Source organism: Pelodiscus sinensis, chromosome 17, assembly GCF_049634645.1.
Source record: "Pelodiscus sinensis isolate JC-2024 chromosome 17, ASM4963464v1, whole genome shotgun sequence".
NCBI classification, from domain to species: Eukaryota; Metazoa; Chordata; order Testudines; family Trionychidae; genus Pelodiscus; species Pelodiscus sinensis.
Genome location: NC_134727.1, coordinates 25351908 through 25364901, shown reverse-complemented (window position 1 = coordinate 25364901; position 12994 = coordinate 25351908). Strand labels below are relative to the sequence as shown.

At 44.3% G+C, this 12994-nt stretch overlaps 1 protein-coding gene across 1 annotated transcript in view; it reads left to right on the top strand.

Annotated features, from left to right (window-relative positions):
* The window catches only part of SLC22A4 (solute carrier family 22 member 4), an 84774-nt gene extending 72026 nt beyond the window's left edge, over positions 1-12748 (top strand). The window contains exons 9-10 of the mRNA XM_075900352.1: positions 3343-3478; positions 6740-12748. Of these exons, the coding sequence (XP_075756467.1) occupies positions 3343-3478; positions 6740-6821 (218 nt within the window). The 3' untranslated portion in view covers positions 6822-12748. The remainder of the gene's footprint in view (positions 1-3342; positions 3479-6739) is intronic.
* Positions 12749-12994: the final 246 nt, after the last annotated feature.

Here is a 12994-nt window from a genome sequence, read left to right as displayed (position 1 = left end):
TCCCCCCATGGGGCTCCCAGCTGAGTCACCAGTCCATCCCTATTGCACTCCTGCCCCGTAGCCAGACCTTCCTACATCTGGACTCTGTGGTCCAGAAACATCTGTGATCCTGCTGGACCATAGAGGTTGCAGGACCAGAGTCCTGGTTAAGGGAGGTACAACCTGTCTCACATTGTCCCTTGACTGTTACCCGTACATGCACCTCAAAGTGATTATGAGTATCAATAAGTTACAAGCTTTCCGCAGAGACCTTGCATGCTGCCCTTTGTGGATAACTCTTGTGTGGACGGTGTGTTGGGTGTAGTGAGTTTGTCTGGTCTCAGATAAGAGTTGTGTATAAGGAACAGCGGCCCCTTTGCCAGTTGGCATCAATGGGCCTCTGTGTGACACCCCCTTTCCAATTGGGGTGTCTCCTCCCATCCCGCCCCAATGAGTATCAGTCTCCCTCCATGGACTACTCATCCAATTTCTGCCCCACCCAGCCTTCCCAGCTCCGTGTTCCATTCCCACTCTTCCCCCATCTCTTCATACAATCTCTGGCCTCCTCCTCCTGTTTTCCTCACTGGCTCCCTGTGTCACCCCCTCCCTGGCCCACAGTTCCTAGTCTAAGTCTTCTTTTCCAACCAATCCCAGACTCCTCCCTTCCCCCCCTCCCCCAGATCCCAGTTCCAGTCTCCTCGCGCAGACAGACCCAGTCTCAGCAGATGCCTTGCCCTAGTCTGCTCCTTTCCCTTCTCTCCTAGCCTGCCTTTGTCCCCCGTGCATTAAGATCAGACACCTCCGTCCTCCACGCTGTCTGAGCCAGCAGGAGAGTTACTGAGTGCAGAGGAGAGAGAGGCTCCTGTTCTCAGTTCCAATAGCTGGCCCCAACCTGACTGGGAACAGCCAGTTCAGGGCAAATCCTGGAGCCCAAGGGTGGAATATGTTTAGCTGCTCTGTGGGGATGGACAGGTAGGAGCTGAGACCTGCATTGAGCATACGTGTAACCTGCAGGTGTTTTCCAGAGGCCTATCATTAGACCAAATTTGGGTGGCTGCTTGCTGGGACGGTGAAAGGCATGCCCTGGCACGAGGACCTTTCCCCTCAGAGATGATAAAGGGCCCCAACAAAACAATTGCATTGACCTTTTTAACATGGGCAAAACCAACTCCTGTTTCCCTCATCTCTTTCACTCAAACGCCTGAACCATTTTTACTGAAACTTGGCACTAAGAGTAGTGAATAATTCAGCCAGAGGCAGACCTCTGGTATGGAAAACTACAGCCTGAAAGGTTAATGCTTTGGCAGTGCTATAAACATTTGAAAACAGGATCTTGCCGTGGGAATTGCCAGGCAACCCAGCTGCTCCTATAACTTTCCTATTGCGTTATGTTCTCACATGATTAAATAATTGTATCAACATTGTGTGCAAGTTCTTTAGCTGGCATTATTTGCATGTAGCCCCCTGATGTTAGACCGTTCTGCCTAGCTGCTCAGTTCACACATATATGTAAGGACTGATTCTGCTTTCTTAGCTCTCAAATGGTCTTTTAGGGTGCAGCTACACTGCAGGGCTAAACTCGAAATAAGCTACGCAAGTTGATCTATGTCGATTACGTATCTTATTTTGAAATAGGGAACGTCTACACAGCACTTATTTCAAAATTCCTCTGACTTCCCTTACTCCTCGTACAATGAGGGTTACAGGAGTCAGAGTAAGAAGTCCTCCAGTTTGACAGTATTTTAACACTATTTCGAAATAACTGCCTACTGTGCAGAGGCAGACTTAAGCTTTTTCAAACTAATGCTAGCTATTTCGAAATAATGTTGCAGTGTAGATGTACTGTTTAACTCCCTTGAAGGAAATGCAGTTTATTCTGATGTATGATGATAAAGAGAGGGGAGAATTTCACATATACTATCTCATCCATGTATATGGACATGGCAGCGTTTTCAAAGAATTTAACAGCATGTGATTTTTCTCATGTCATGTTTTCTCAACTCCTACAAGTCACAAAACTAGCAGCTTGTGGCTAGGATTTCTGTTTATTCTTTGTAATAGAAAATGTTCCCTCTGTTTCAGCCTCTTTGTGTTTGTTCAGCACATAAGGCAATATGACCCTGATCCTGCTCGGGATCCTTGAATGGTAACTCAGTGCAAATAATCATTACTAATAATGCAGACAGTATTCATATGGTAAGGGAAAATGTGATTTTTTTTTTTTTCTCACCTTTTGGAATCCTGTGTCCTGTGGGTCTGCCTTCAGGACCTTGGCACACTGATGGAGAAAGTCACACGTTTTTATAGAAAAAATAAGCTTTAGGAGAAGGCTGTCAGCTGTTGATATTTTCTACAGTTAAATTACAACCATATCGTTTAACCAGATATTGAACGAAGATGGAGATCAAAGCACACATTTGGCTCTCACTGATATACCAAAAAAACCAACAAATGGTCCGGTAGCACTTTATAGAACTAACGAAACATGGAGATGGCATCATGAGCTTCCATGAAAGCTCATGATACCATCTCCATGTTTCGTTAGTTCTATAAAGTGCTACCGGACTATTTTTTTTTTTCTGTAACAGACTAACTCAGCTACCCCCCCGAAGCTTCTGATATACCAGTGATCTGTGGTGGTAAATCCTCACTTTGTTCTCTACATTGGAAAGCCTATGGCTATAACGTTGTAATGTCCAGAGCACACATGTTCTGTAGGAGATACTCTCTGATTCCTTGGTTTGCACCTTTTCTGAAGGATCCCCAGTGTTCTGCCTTGTTGTGATTTGCAGATTCTGCATCCTGACCACACGCTTGTGCACAAATGTAGGGTTTCTGACAATGGTAGCTACTTTCCAGTCCCACTGTCTGTCACTGTCTGGCCTGATGCTTTTCCCACTTACGTTTTTGTAAATGTTAGTGGAGGGATCTTGCTTTTTGTTTAGGTTTTATTGTGCAGCTGAGCTTTGAGTCCTAATAAAAACTGTTGAAGGCTCACTTCATCCAACAGAGTTGCTAACCGTTGTGTTTATTTTGCCAAGACATTTGTTGTCCATTGAAGAAGCACCACTTGGGAGCTGTTAAATGGGAAACCAGTAGTGTCAGAATAGTACATGGCAACACACATGAGATGCAGCTGGTGAGATGTGATCATCCCATATTACAGTCTGGAATGTTTTTAACTGAAAATCTGTTATAGGATTGGCATGTACATCAGTAACTCCCATTTGGGATTCACTTGTGCTGATTTCTAAGTGGAAATGTTGGCTAACAAATGCCTGTGCCTTGAATATTTATCCCATCTATGAGCTCGTTGTGATTGTTGGCATGTAACTAATTTTGCTGCATCCTGTGTTCTACCAGGTGCGTATGATAGATTCCTGCCCTACATTCTCATGGGAAGCCTGACCATCTTGATAGGAATCCTTACCCTGTTTCTCCCAGAAAGCTATGGAAATCCTCTCCCTGAGACCTTTGGGCAGATGCTAAGGGTAAAAGGGTAAGTGGGTTTCATTCTCTCCATAGATCAGACAAATATACTCTCCACCAGCTCATGTCATTGCCACACTATATTAAACAAGTATTTTACAGGTCTGTTCCAGTAGACTAAACCTTTCAGGAGTGACCTCTGATTTTTAGTGATATACACTGGGACTGACACTTTTTTCAGAATTACTGAGCACCCATGAGTCTCACTGAAATCCGTGTGGTTGCTCAGACTCTCTGGAAACAAAACCAACAGTGTCATGAGGTAAGCACTCAGAAATCAGAGTCCTCTCTTGGACTGTTATCCTGCCTGGCTCCAGAACTCACAGTAGAGGTCTTCACTAGTATTAGTGGGCTTTGTACATGGAGTGTTTAACAGACTCGAATGTCTCTTGTACTTTGGGGACAGCATGGCCCAGTGGATTGAACTCAGTGCCGAGAATGTGGTGTTAGTATTTACTTTAGAAGCACAATCAGTGTTTCAGGTGCTGTACAAGACACAACAGTAAATGTGATCTGAAATAGATGAACAATCCAGAGTATCCTAGAAAAAAATGCCTCTTAGAGGTGGGGTGGGCAAAATATGGGCCGTGGGCTGGGGCCAGAGGAAAATGTCCTGTGGCACAGTGGGGCACTCAGGCACCTTGCCTGCCTGCCAGCCATCACCCGAGCTGTGCCTCTCCCAGAAGCACCACGGCTGGCTATTGGGGCAAGTGTGCCTCTGTGCGCCCCCTTTGGGGGGGAAAGGGGCAGTGGGCCTCTGTGCACTCCCCCCCACCGCCTGCACATCCTCACAGCTCCCATTGGCTGGAAACGAGCCAATGGGAGCTGTGGAGGCAGAGCTTGCGAGCGCGGGCAGCGCATGGGGACTCTCTGCCTTCTGCCCCAAGAGGCACAAAGACAAACATTTGCCCCAGCAAAGCAGCAGTTGGCAGCTTTACGTGGCAAGGGGCCACCATGGCCATCAGGCAGCCTACATACCTGAGTGCCCTGCTGGGCCACTGGTCAGGAGCCACATAGGGTGAGTGTCTCCTGGCCAAGACTAGAACCTGCAGCTGGCAACTCCTCCCCCCCGATCCTCTGCCCCAAATCAGAACCCCTCCTGTACCAAAACTCCCTGCCACTCCCTGCACCTCCTCCTGCACCCCAATCTCTGCCTGGAGATGCCTCCTGTCTTCGAGCATTTTAGGATAGGTGGATAACAGCATTTTTTTTTAATTAAAGAAGTTAGTTTTGAGGCAGGATTTGGAATAAGAGATTGGGAGCCGGATGCATTTGGATCAGGAGGAAGCTTCAGGCATACTCCAACCACTTCCACTGAATAGCTTTGCATCATCTAGGACAAGTCACCTCGCCTCCAGGTGCCTTTCCCCTCTGCTTTAAAATAGGGGTAATATTTTCATTCCTCACAAAGGTGCTGAATTAATTAGATCATGTACATATTGGGTAGCATACAATCATGCATAGATAGCATTGCAAAGTTTTTTGTATTTTTCCCTTCTAGTCCCCTTTTTGTATTTTTCCACTGAAAAGCTATTCATTTATTAGGACTGTACTTGTTTCATTTAAATAGCTCTTTGCTTGAATGGAAAGGGATTGGGCTGTACTATGAAAACAGGATTTCAGTGTCCTTTCGCTAGATAAAGGGCTGCTGCTGCTATAGTCTGAGGCCACGCCTTCGCTTCCTGGAAGACTGATGCTGGGCCGTCAATCTTCCAAAATTTGATTTAGCAGGTCTAGTAAAGACTCACTAAATCGAATGCTGAGGGCACCCCTGTCGACGCCAGTACTCCTTGAATTGCGAGGAGTAAGGAAAGTTGACGGGAGCATGGACACAGTGCCAAAGTGCAAATTAAGCTACGTTGACTCCAGCCATGCGATTACAATAGCTGGAGTTGTGTGTGTTAATTGGAATTTTGCATGAGTGTAGACATGGCCTGAGACAGTTTACTCCCATGTCCCGCCCCCTGAAGCCACTTCACATAGCTGTACCCAGCATGCAGTGTTCTCTTGCTACACTGGATCCTGCTATTTGGGTCACCCTATACAAACGTGTCCACTGAAATCTTATGCAGGCACACACATGCACAGAGAAGCTGTGTGCCAAATCTCCAGCAGGCTCTAACATTTGTTATAACTGTTTTAGCAGGGGTGGTTTGTGATTAAACTAAATTAGTTACAGGCTGCTCTTTTGTAACTGTTTTCCATCAGACCATTAAGTACCAACTTACAGCCCATGTGATTTTAATGTGTCTGCCGAGCTGCCCTTCTCTTGGGCAGTCTGTTCTCTGAACTCCTAGCATTCCGGTGAGACACCGATACTGAACATAGTGTTCTGCAGCTGATGCCAGTGGGGATGGGGACAAGGGCTGTGTGGTGAGGCAGCATCTGTTCCTGAAGAGAGGTAGTACTGGACTCTGTGTGTTGTGGCTTATGCTTTAAGTGACTACTTATAATGGTAACGTTGTAAGAGGCAAATCCTATCTTCTCTCCCCAATGGGTGAAAAGAACCCTGCATGCATATAATTCTGCTGTGCGGTGTAAAGGGAGCGGAAAACTGATCAGCTTTGACAGCTATAACCTCTTGTGTTCCACCAAAGGGTTTCCTATATGCTGAAGCTGAGGGGACATCTGAGGGGAGCCCGATTATACATATGTGCTGGCCATTTCTTTCTATTGTCAAGGAAAGAGGGGCCGCTCTCCTTTGGGGACGGTGGTACCTACAGTGCAGCTCCTCTACCAAACAGCTAGGTTATTCTGGCTCAGGGCTGTGGGCAGATTTGCACTTAACTATTTGGAGAAGGTTGGAACTGCCTATAAAAGCCTACCTGTGAGTCTGTAATTCTCAGGGTAAGAGGCACGCCCAAAGGCAGGCTCCTGAGGAGACACCTGCTGCTCCTGATCACTGTTAGGAATTCTCTAGGTGTCTGATCTGTGGCTTGTAGATTTTTTAATTGATGAACCTTAACTGCAGATACGGGATACAGTGGAAATTTTGCCATGAGTCTCATGTGCCCACTTCCTAAACACATGCTCTTTGTGTGGGTGGATGAAATGATCGCCACGGAGCACTGACAGTCTCTTCATCTTCAGCCCAGAAGAGGGTCCCTTTATAGAGTATCACATCCCAGTGTAATAGGCTTTGCTGTTGTATATTGGAGGACGTTTGCAGCAGGACCCCGCAGTTCTTCTAGCGGTTTCCTTTGGAAGCAGAATGTCTCATGTCTGGTTCCTATAAAATGTTCTGTAGCCCTCAAAGCTTATTTATTTTCAGATTCAGAAGCAGACAACACACCAACCATGTAAGGAGTTCAAAGGAGATTGAGGACTCCAAGGCTCAGATGACACGGCTATGATAACGCACAGCATCTCCTGACAGGCTGGAAAAAGAACAAGGACGTCTCGATACTTCCTACCAGAAAAAAATCTGGGATTAAAACTCCTGGTGCCCCATAATTATGAACCTACCATCTACAGAGTGCTTGTACTAAATATATTGTGGTATGGGGGCCCTCTGCCTCCATAGGATTCCACATCATTTATCCTCAGTGAGCTGATTTTCAGAGGTTTTGATCAGCTGTAGTTTCTGTTAAGTAGAGACCTCCGAGCGCACCTGACCCTTTGAAAATCAGGCTATAAATAGGCATTAAGTGCAGTGGCAGCACTAACTCACTGGGATCTGCCACACGAAAGCTGCTTAAAGGCAAATTAAAATACCAAAGTTTAAAAGTACCTAAAGATTCTAAGGCTGGTATTTTCAAATGAGAACAGGGTGCCTAACTACCTTTGTCTCCCTTGAAAATCCCAGCCTGCATCTTTAAAGCACAAATCCCAGCCTCAGGAAGTCTATATGGCAAAACTCCAGCTGACTTTAAAGGGGACCAGATTTAGCCTTCAGGTAACACACACATGGACTTGAAATGACAAATATATTTTAATAGAAGACATTCAGATTTTGCAAGAGTTGATCCTTTTTCTCTCTTACTGAAGTCAGTGGGTTGCTCAGTCCTGAAGAAACTCAATGTCCTTCAAACTCAGAAAGGAAGACATATTCCTGCTTTGCTCCTGGTATGCTATCACCCAGGCCTTGGCAGATAACCCACTGTTATTATAGTACAAGACATATTTGTATTTTTAAAGCTAAATATCTATCCTCTTAATGATAGGAGCTTAGGTCTTAGTATGCCTTTTGTTTTCTTTTAAAAAGCAATTTTCATTGACCCTTTTAGATATATACCATGCTGCATTCAGTTTTCTGGGTGCAAATTCACTCCAGTGCAGGGGGGCTCCCCAAGATCTTTGCACTGTTTTAGGATTTAAACAGAACTTAATGTAGGACTTTTATGGACTTTTATGAGTACACTTTGTTGAAGGTGAATTTCACCTGTGATGGTCCAGTCTTCATGAGGGTTAACCTGAGACTCAGGTTAATTTTGAAAGAGGTGTTTCCTGTGTCTGTTGCCCCTCAAGAAACAGCCACTAACAAAGTGGGAGCTTCTTTTTCAAAGTTGTAATGCTTAACTGACTATTGAAAGCAAAAGTTAGAACAATATTAGATGACGGGTCAATACTTGTCTTGTTAATTACTGCACTACTGGCTTTAGAACAAATAACGTGCCAGAAGAAAAGAATGTTATAATGCTTTCTTAACAAAAAGGATATTTTTACCTGCATATGAACCTTCTGGTCAAATGAAATCTGTCCAACCTGTCAGACTGGTAATTGGTAATGGCTAACGGTTACTCAGACGGTGACATATTCCCCTACTTCGCAGAGGGCTGGCAAAAGGAGAAAGCACCAGTTAAGTCTCAGGCCACGTCTCCACTTGTGGGAAGATTGACAGTACTGCAGCCAATCTTTCAGTGGTCAATTTAGCGGGTCTAGTAAAGAGCCACTAATTCGAATGCTGAGTGCGCCCCCCCCCCCCCCCCCCCGTGGGTGCAGTAGTTCTATTCCTCATGAGGAGTAAAGGAGGTTGACATGAGCTTTACTCCTATCGACCTCCCGCTGTGAGGGTGGCCTCAAAGCTTGCTTAAGGTACATCGAAGCCAGCTAATTTTATTTACATCGCTGGTATTGCGTACCTTAAGCTGACCTTCCCCCGTAATGTGGACCTGGCCTCAGTCTGAAAGCTTAAGATTTGAATGCTGCATTTATCTTGTGGTGGCCCTCTGTATAGGAGTGAATTTCACCTTGTACGTTTAAACAGAGAGAGAAACTTCATAACCTCTCACCTACTTAAATTGTGTAACTGCCATGCACTGTAATGTAGGCTGCATAAATCTTTTTTACTTTCATGTTGTGGCTGACAGACAATCCATAGCGCAATTCAGCACATCCTGTAAGTAACAGTAGAGTGGCAATTGCTTATGAAACTGAATCTAACGGGCAAAGGTATTCAAACAGAAATTAAATTTAAGTGCAACAGACTATTTTTCATGCTTGAAGACTCTGGCTTTGAAAATCGAAGCATAAATATTTTTGCCATATTGATAAAGTAGCACAAGACAGCCATTATTCTGGGCCAATGTTGTATTCTACTGCTGCCATCTCTTTTCAAACAGAGTTTTCTTAATAAGTCAATTGCAGTATGTAAAGATTTGCTATAGGGTGGTTGTTGTTTTTTAATTTAGAAGACATTTCCTTTGGTCTAACACAGCGGTGAGCAATAACCAGCCCGCAGGACAGATGCAGTTCCCCAGGGTAAGCCCTTGGCAGGCCACTGCCACTTTATTTACCTGAGCCTCCGCAGATACAGGCACTTGCAGTTCCCATTAGCTGTGGATCACTGTTCCTGGCCAATGGGAGCTGTAGGAAGTGGTGTCCTAGTTTGCACTGCTTCCTGCAGCTCCCATTGGCTGCAAATGGCAACCTGCAACCAATAGGAGGTACAGGTAAATAAAGCAGCGGCAGCCCATCAAGAGCTAACCCTGGCAAATTACCTCTGGCTTATTGCCCATCCCTCATCTAATATAACATAAGTGTTTAGATTATGTCAGTGACTGTTCTCCTCTACCCCTTAATATATTAATGTGGGGTACAGTTGCTCACATTGGAGGCAGGGCTTGGTGTATCATGGCCATATTTTTATGACGATACTTTCTATACAAAAGCTGTTTTTCTGTTTTATGTGATCAGAGACTTGGATATTTCTGAAACCAATTGAAATATTTTTATACTCTTGAATGTTTAGGATCACAGAAAATTTACTTTTCCGTCTTTTTAATTAAAGAAGTTAGTTTTTGAAAGCTTGTTTTGATCAGTCCATTTCCCTTGCCTGTAGCACTGATATCTACTATAGATAAGTGTTATCAGCTTTTTTTACATTAGGGGACTGTACTCCAAAGATTCTGAAATTGTTGTAATGGACTTAAAATTGTGCCTAAATCTAGAAAAAGAGGAGTTACTTCAGCTGATGGAGCATCTTCAAGGGTTTTTGTTTTCTGATTAATCTTGCCCAAGTTTGAACAGTTATGCCTGAAGAACTCCAAGGGTGTGAATGAATGGGGGGATCAAGGTACCTTCTAAGGTGCATGGCTGAGCAGTTTCCCATTAAGCCCCACACAGGGGCTTGGGCTGCAGCTGGGAGAGAGACCTCGCCCTAAGCCCTGAAGCTGCTACGGTTGGCAGCGAGGCACCTCTCCCTACCGGCCCCAGAGGGAGCAGTTGCGGGGAGGGGAGAAGGGCCCCTCCCTGCCAGTCTCCACATGGAGCTGCCCATACCAGCAGTCCAGAGCCTGGACTCCCTCCTTGTACACCAATCCCTAGGCCTGAGCCCCTTTCCAAACTTGAAGACCCCTGTTGCATCCCAAGCCCCTCATTCCTGGACCCACCCAGGAATCGGAGCCCTCACCCCCTCCTACATGCCAAACCCCTGCCTCAACCTGCAGCCCCCTTCTGTATTCTGAAACCCTCAGTCCCAGTCCACTCTTGCACTCCATACCTCACACCTCTGACCCCATGGCAGAGCCCTTGCACCCCAACCCTCTGTTTTAGCCCTGCACCTCTTCATTCTACCCCAGAGCCATCACCCCCAGCTGCAGCCTTCATACCCTGGGACCCCAACCCTCTTCCCCAGGCCTAAACCCCCTTCTACACTCAGAGCCCTTTGGCCCTACTCCGGCCACAGGAGTTTTGTTATGTGTACCAATATGAAGGTGATATATCACACATCACTCCACATTAGTGCACATGACAAAATTCAATCTGCTCAGGGTTTGGAAAAATTAGAGCGAACACTGGAAAAAGGGCCAAACATTCCAATAACTGACACTATAATTTTTTTCTTGAAATTGTGAATTTTTCCTAAGAGACTTGCTTAGGCTTAAGATGCTGCTGGACAAATGTTCACATACACTTGGTGTGGTCTAGCATTGCAATCTTCATTAAAAGTTGTCAAACACAGCCTTGATTATAACAGTTTTCAAATGATTTATAAGTTGGGGCTTGCTATGGGAGCTATGTATTTATGAGCGGTGGAGGTGTACTTATGACCAGTCAGTGTATACCTTGTAAAAACAGGATTTTGGGGTTGGGGAAGAATAGGATTATTTCCACTGATTTTTGCTGGGAGTTCTATTATTCATGCGCTTTGATAATCACACACACTCTCTCTCTCTCTCTCTCTCTCTCTCTCTCTCTCTCTCTGCTGTGTTTCTGTAATATATCCACAGCAAGCTCTGAAGTTGGTATATTGGAGGTTGCTGAGGGTAGCCAAAAATGAGGCAGTTGTCATTAGCTGGTTTTCCTTTATATCATAAAAATGTGCACTGAGTTCTGACATAACTTGGTTTCTCTGCAGACTGTAACAGAACAGAGTGAAGTCTTCTCCAGGTTTAAAACTTTGTGGAAAAGTCTCTTGAAGATATTAAGTAAATTATGTTTGTGACTGGCTGTCATGGTGTTACAAGTCTATTTGAATAGACTCAGTAATCTGTGTGGGTTGGCAGGGGTAAGGAGTATAAGTGAAATCTAATGTGCAAGCAGATGGGGAAATCCTGATAAAGGTAGAAATTAATTTCACATGCTTCTTGCACCAAGTTGAGCTTTGGTAGACAAGAGAAATTTTGCTATCATCAAAGAAGGATTGTTCTTGGTCTTAAAATCTTGCGGTATTGGCAGAACTCTAGTAGCTTATGTCAGAGCCTATGACTTTTTTTTGCAGATTGTTAAATGTTCTCCAAAAGTTTTAAAAGGACACTATCTGGAGAAAGCCCTTTTCGGAAGGGTGACTGGAGAGTGGCTTTACTTTGTCTCATTCTTCAGACTGCACAGGGGAGCGTCTTCCTTTTTGCTTCTGATGGATGATTAATTGAAAGTTTAATGAGGTTTAAGCAGATCAGTCTAATTTGCTTGGGGCCCAAAATATAAATGTTGTAAGACACTTGTACCAAAAATAATCCCTACCTAAGACCAACAGAGAGATAGTAAGGGTTGTTTTTGTTTTTTAAGTCTACTGAAAACAGTTTCGCTTTTTTTAAACAAATGCCCCCTGCAGTGCTTAGAATTCAAACAATAAAACTCAAACAGAAAAATGAAACTGACTAAAGACAAATGTTGCAAACTGCTCATTGTCCAAACACAACATAAATAGTGGAAAGTAAAATTAGATTAAAAAACTAGAAGAACATTAAAAGCCAGAATGCTAAAGTAGAAGGAAATATATTTAAAATACAATGTAAGTTGATAGTACTGCTGTAAATGTATGACATCCCTTGGAAATGCAGGGTGTTCCCCAGCTGCTGCTTAGACAGGAAGGGCAGTGGCTTGGCCTAACAATACTGATCTTGTTCTTTTAAGGCAACTGAATCTTAAGGCCCCAATCCTGCTGGCTAATTGTCGTAGGTACACTCTTGCACTAATGCAGTGCCCCTCTGAAGTCAGTGGGGTTCTGAGGGTGCAAGGCCTCTGTCTACATGGATCCATTTGTAGGGTCAGCTCGTGAAATTTTACAGTACACATTATGAAACTCTAAGTTCCCATGTCCATTTCATTTCCTATATGCTAATTAGATGTTCCCCAAGCTGAGAGTGTTCTAAAGAGAAAGTTTAATATTCACTTTAATTGTCTGGCACTGATTTGTTTTCATTTTCTTTTGGGGGACAGGGAAGGAGGAGTCCTCTGATTATTAATTGCGTATGGTGCTTGATGAGACATATGATGTAAGTTTTATATCCCATGTTTGTAGGACTGTGGTTTGTTTATATGTGGTGTTTTGGGGGGTCTGCTCATGCTTTGTGTCTGTCATAAAGTCTGGAAAATAAAAACTTATTGGCAACAGGCATCAGTGAATGTAGTTTTTACCATGGATGAACTTGCTGTTATGGCCAAATAGAAGCATCTAGTTACTCCAGATTTAAAAAAAAAAAAAACTGAACAAATATTCCACAGTCATTATTAAAGAGTCACTATTGCCTGTTAGCCATCTTCTGGGGGTGTCACAGCTTTCCTGGTCTCTGAGCAGAAGGCACTTGCTGAAACTGTGGACATGGTTAAAGAAAACAGGTGGAAGGGCAAGGGTCAGGGGGCC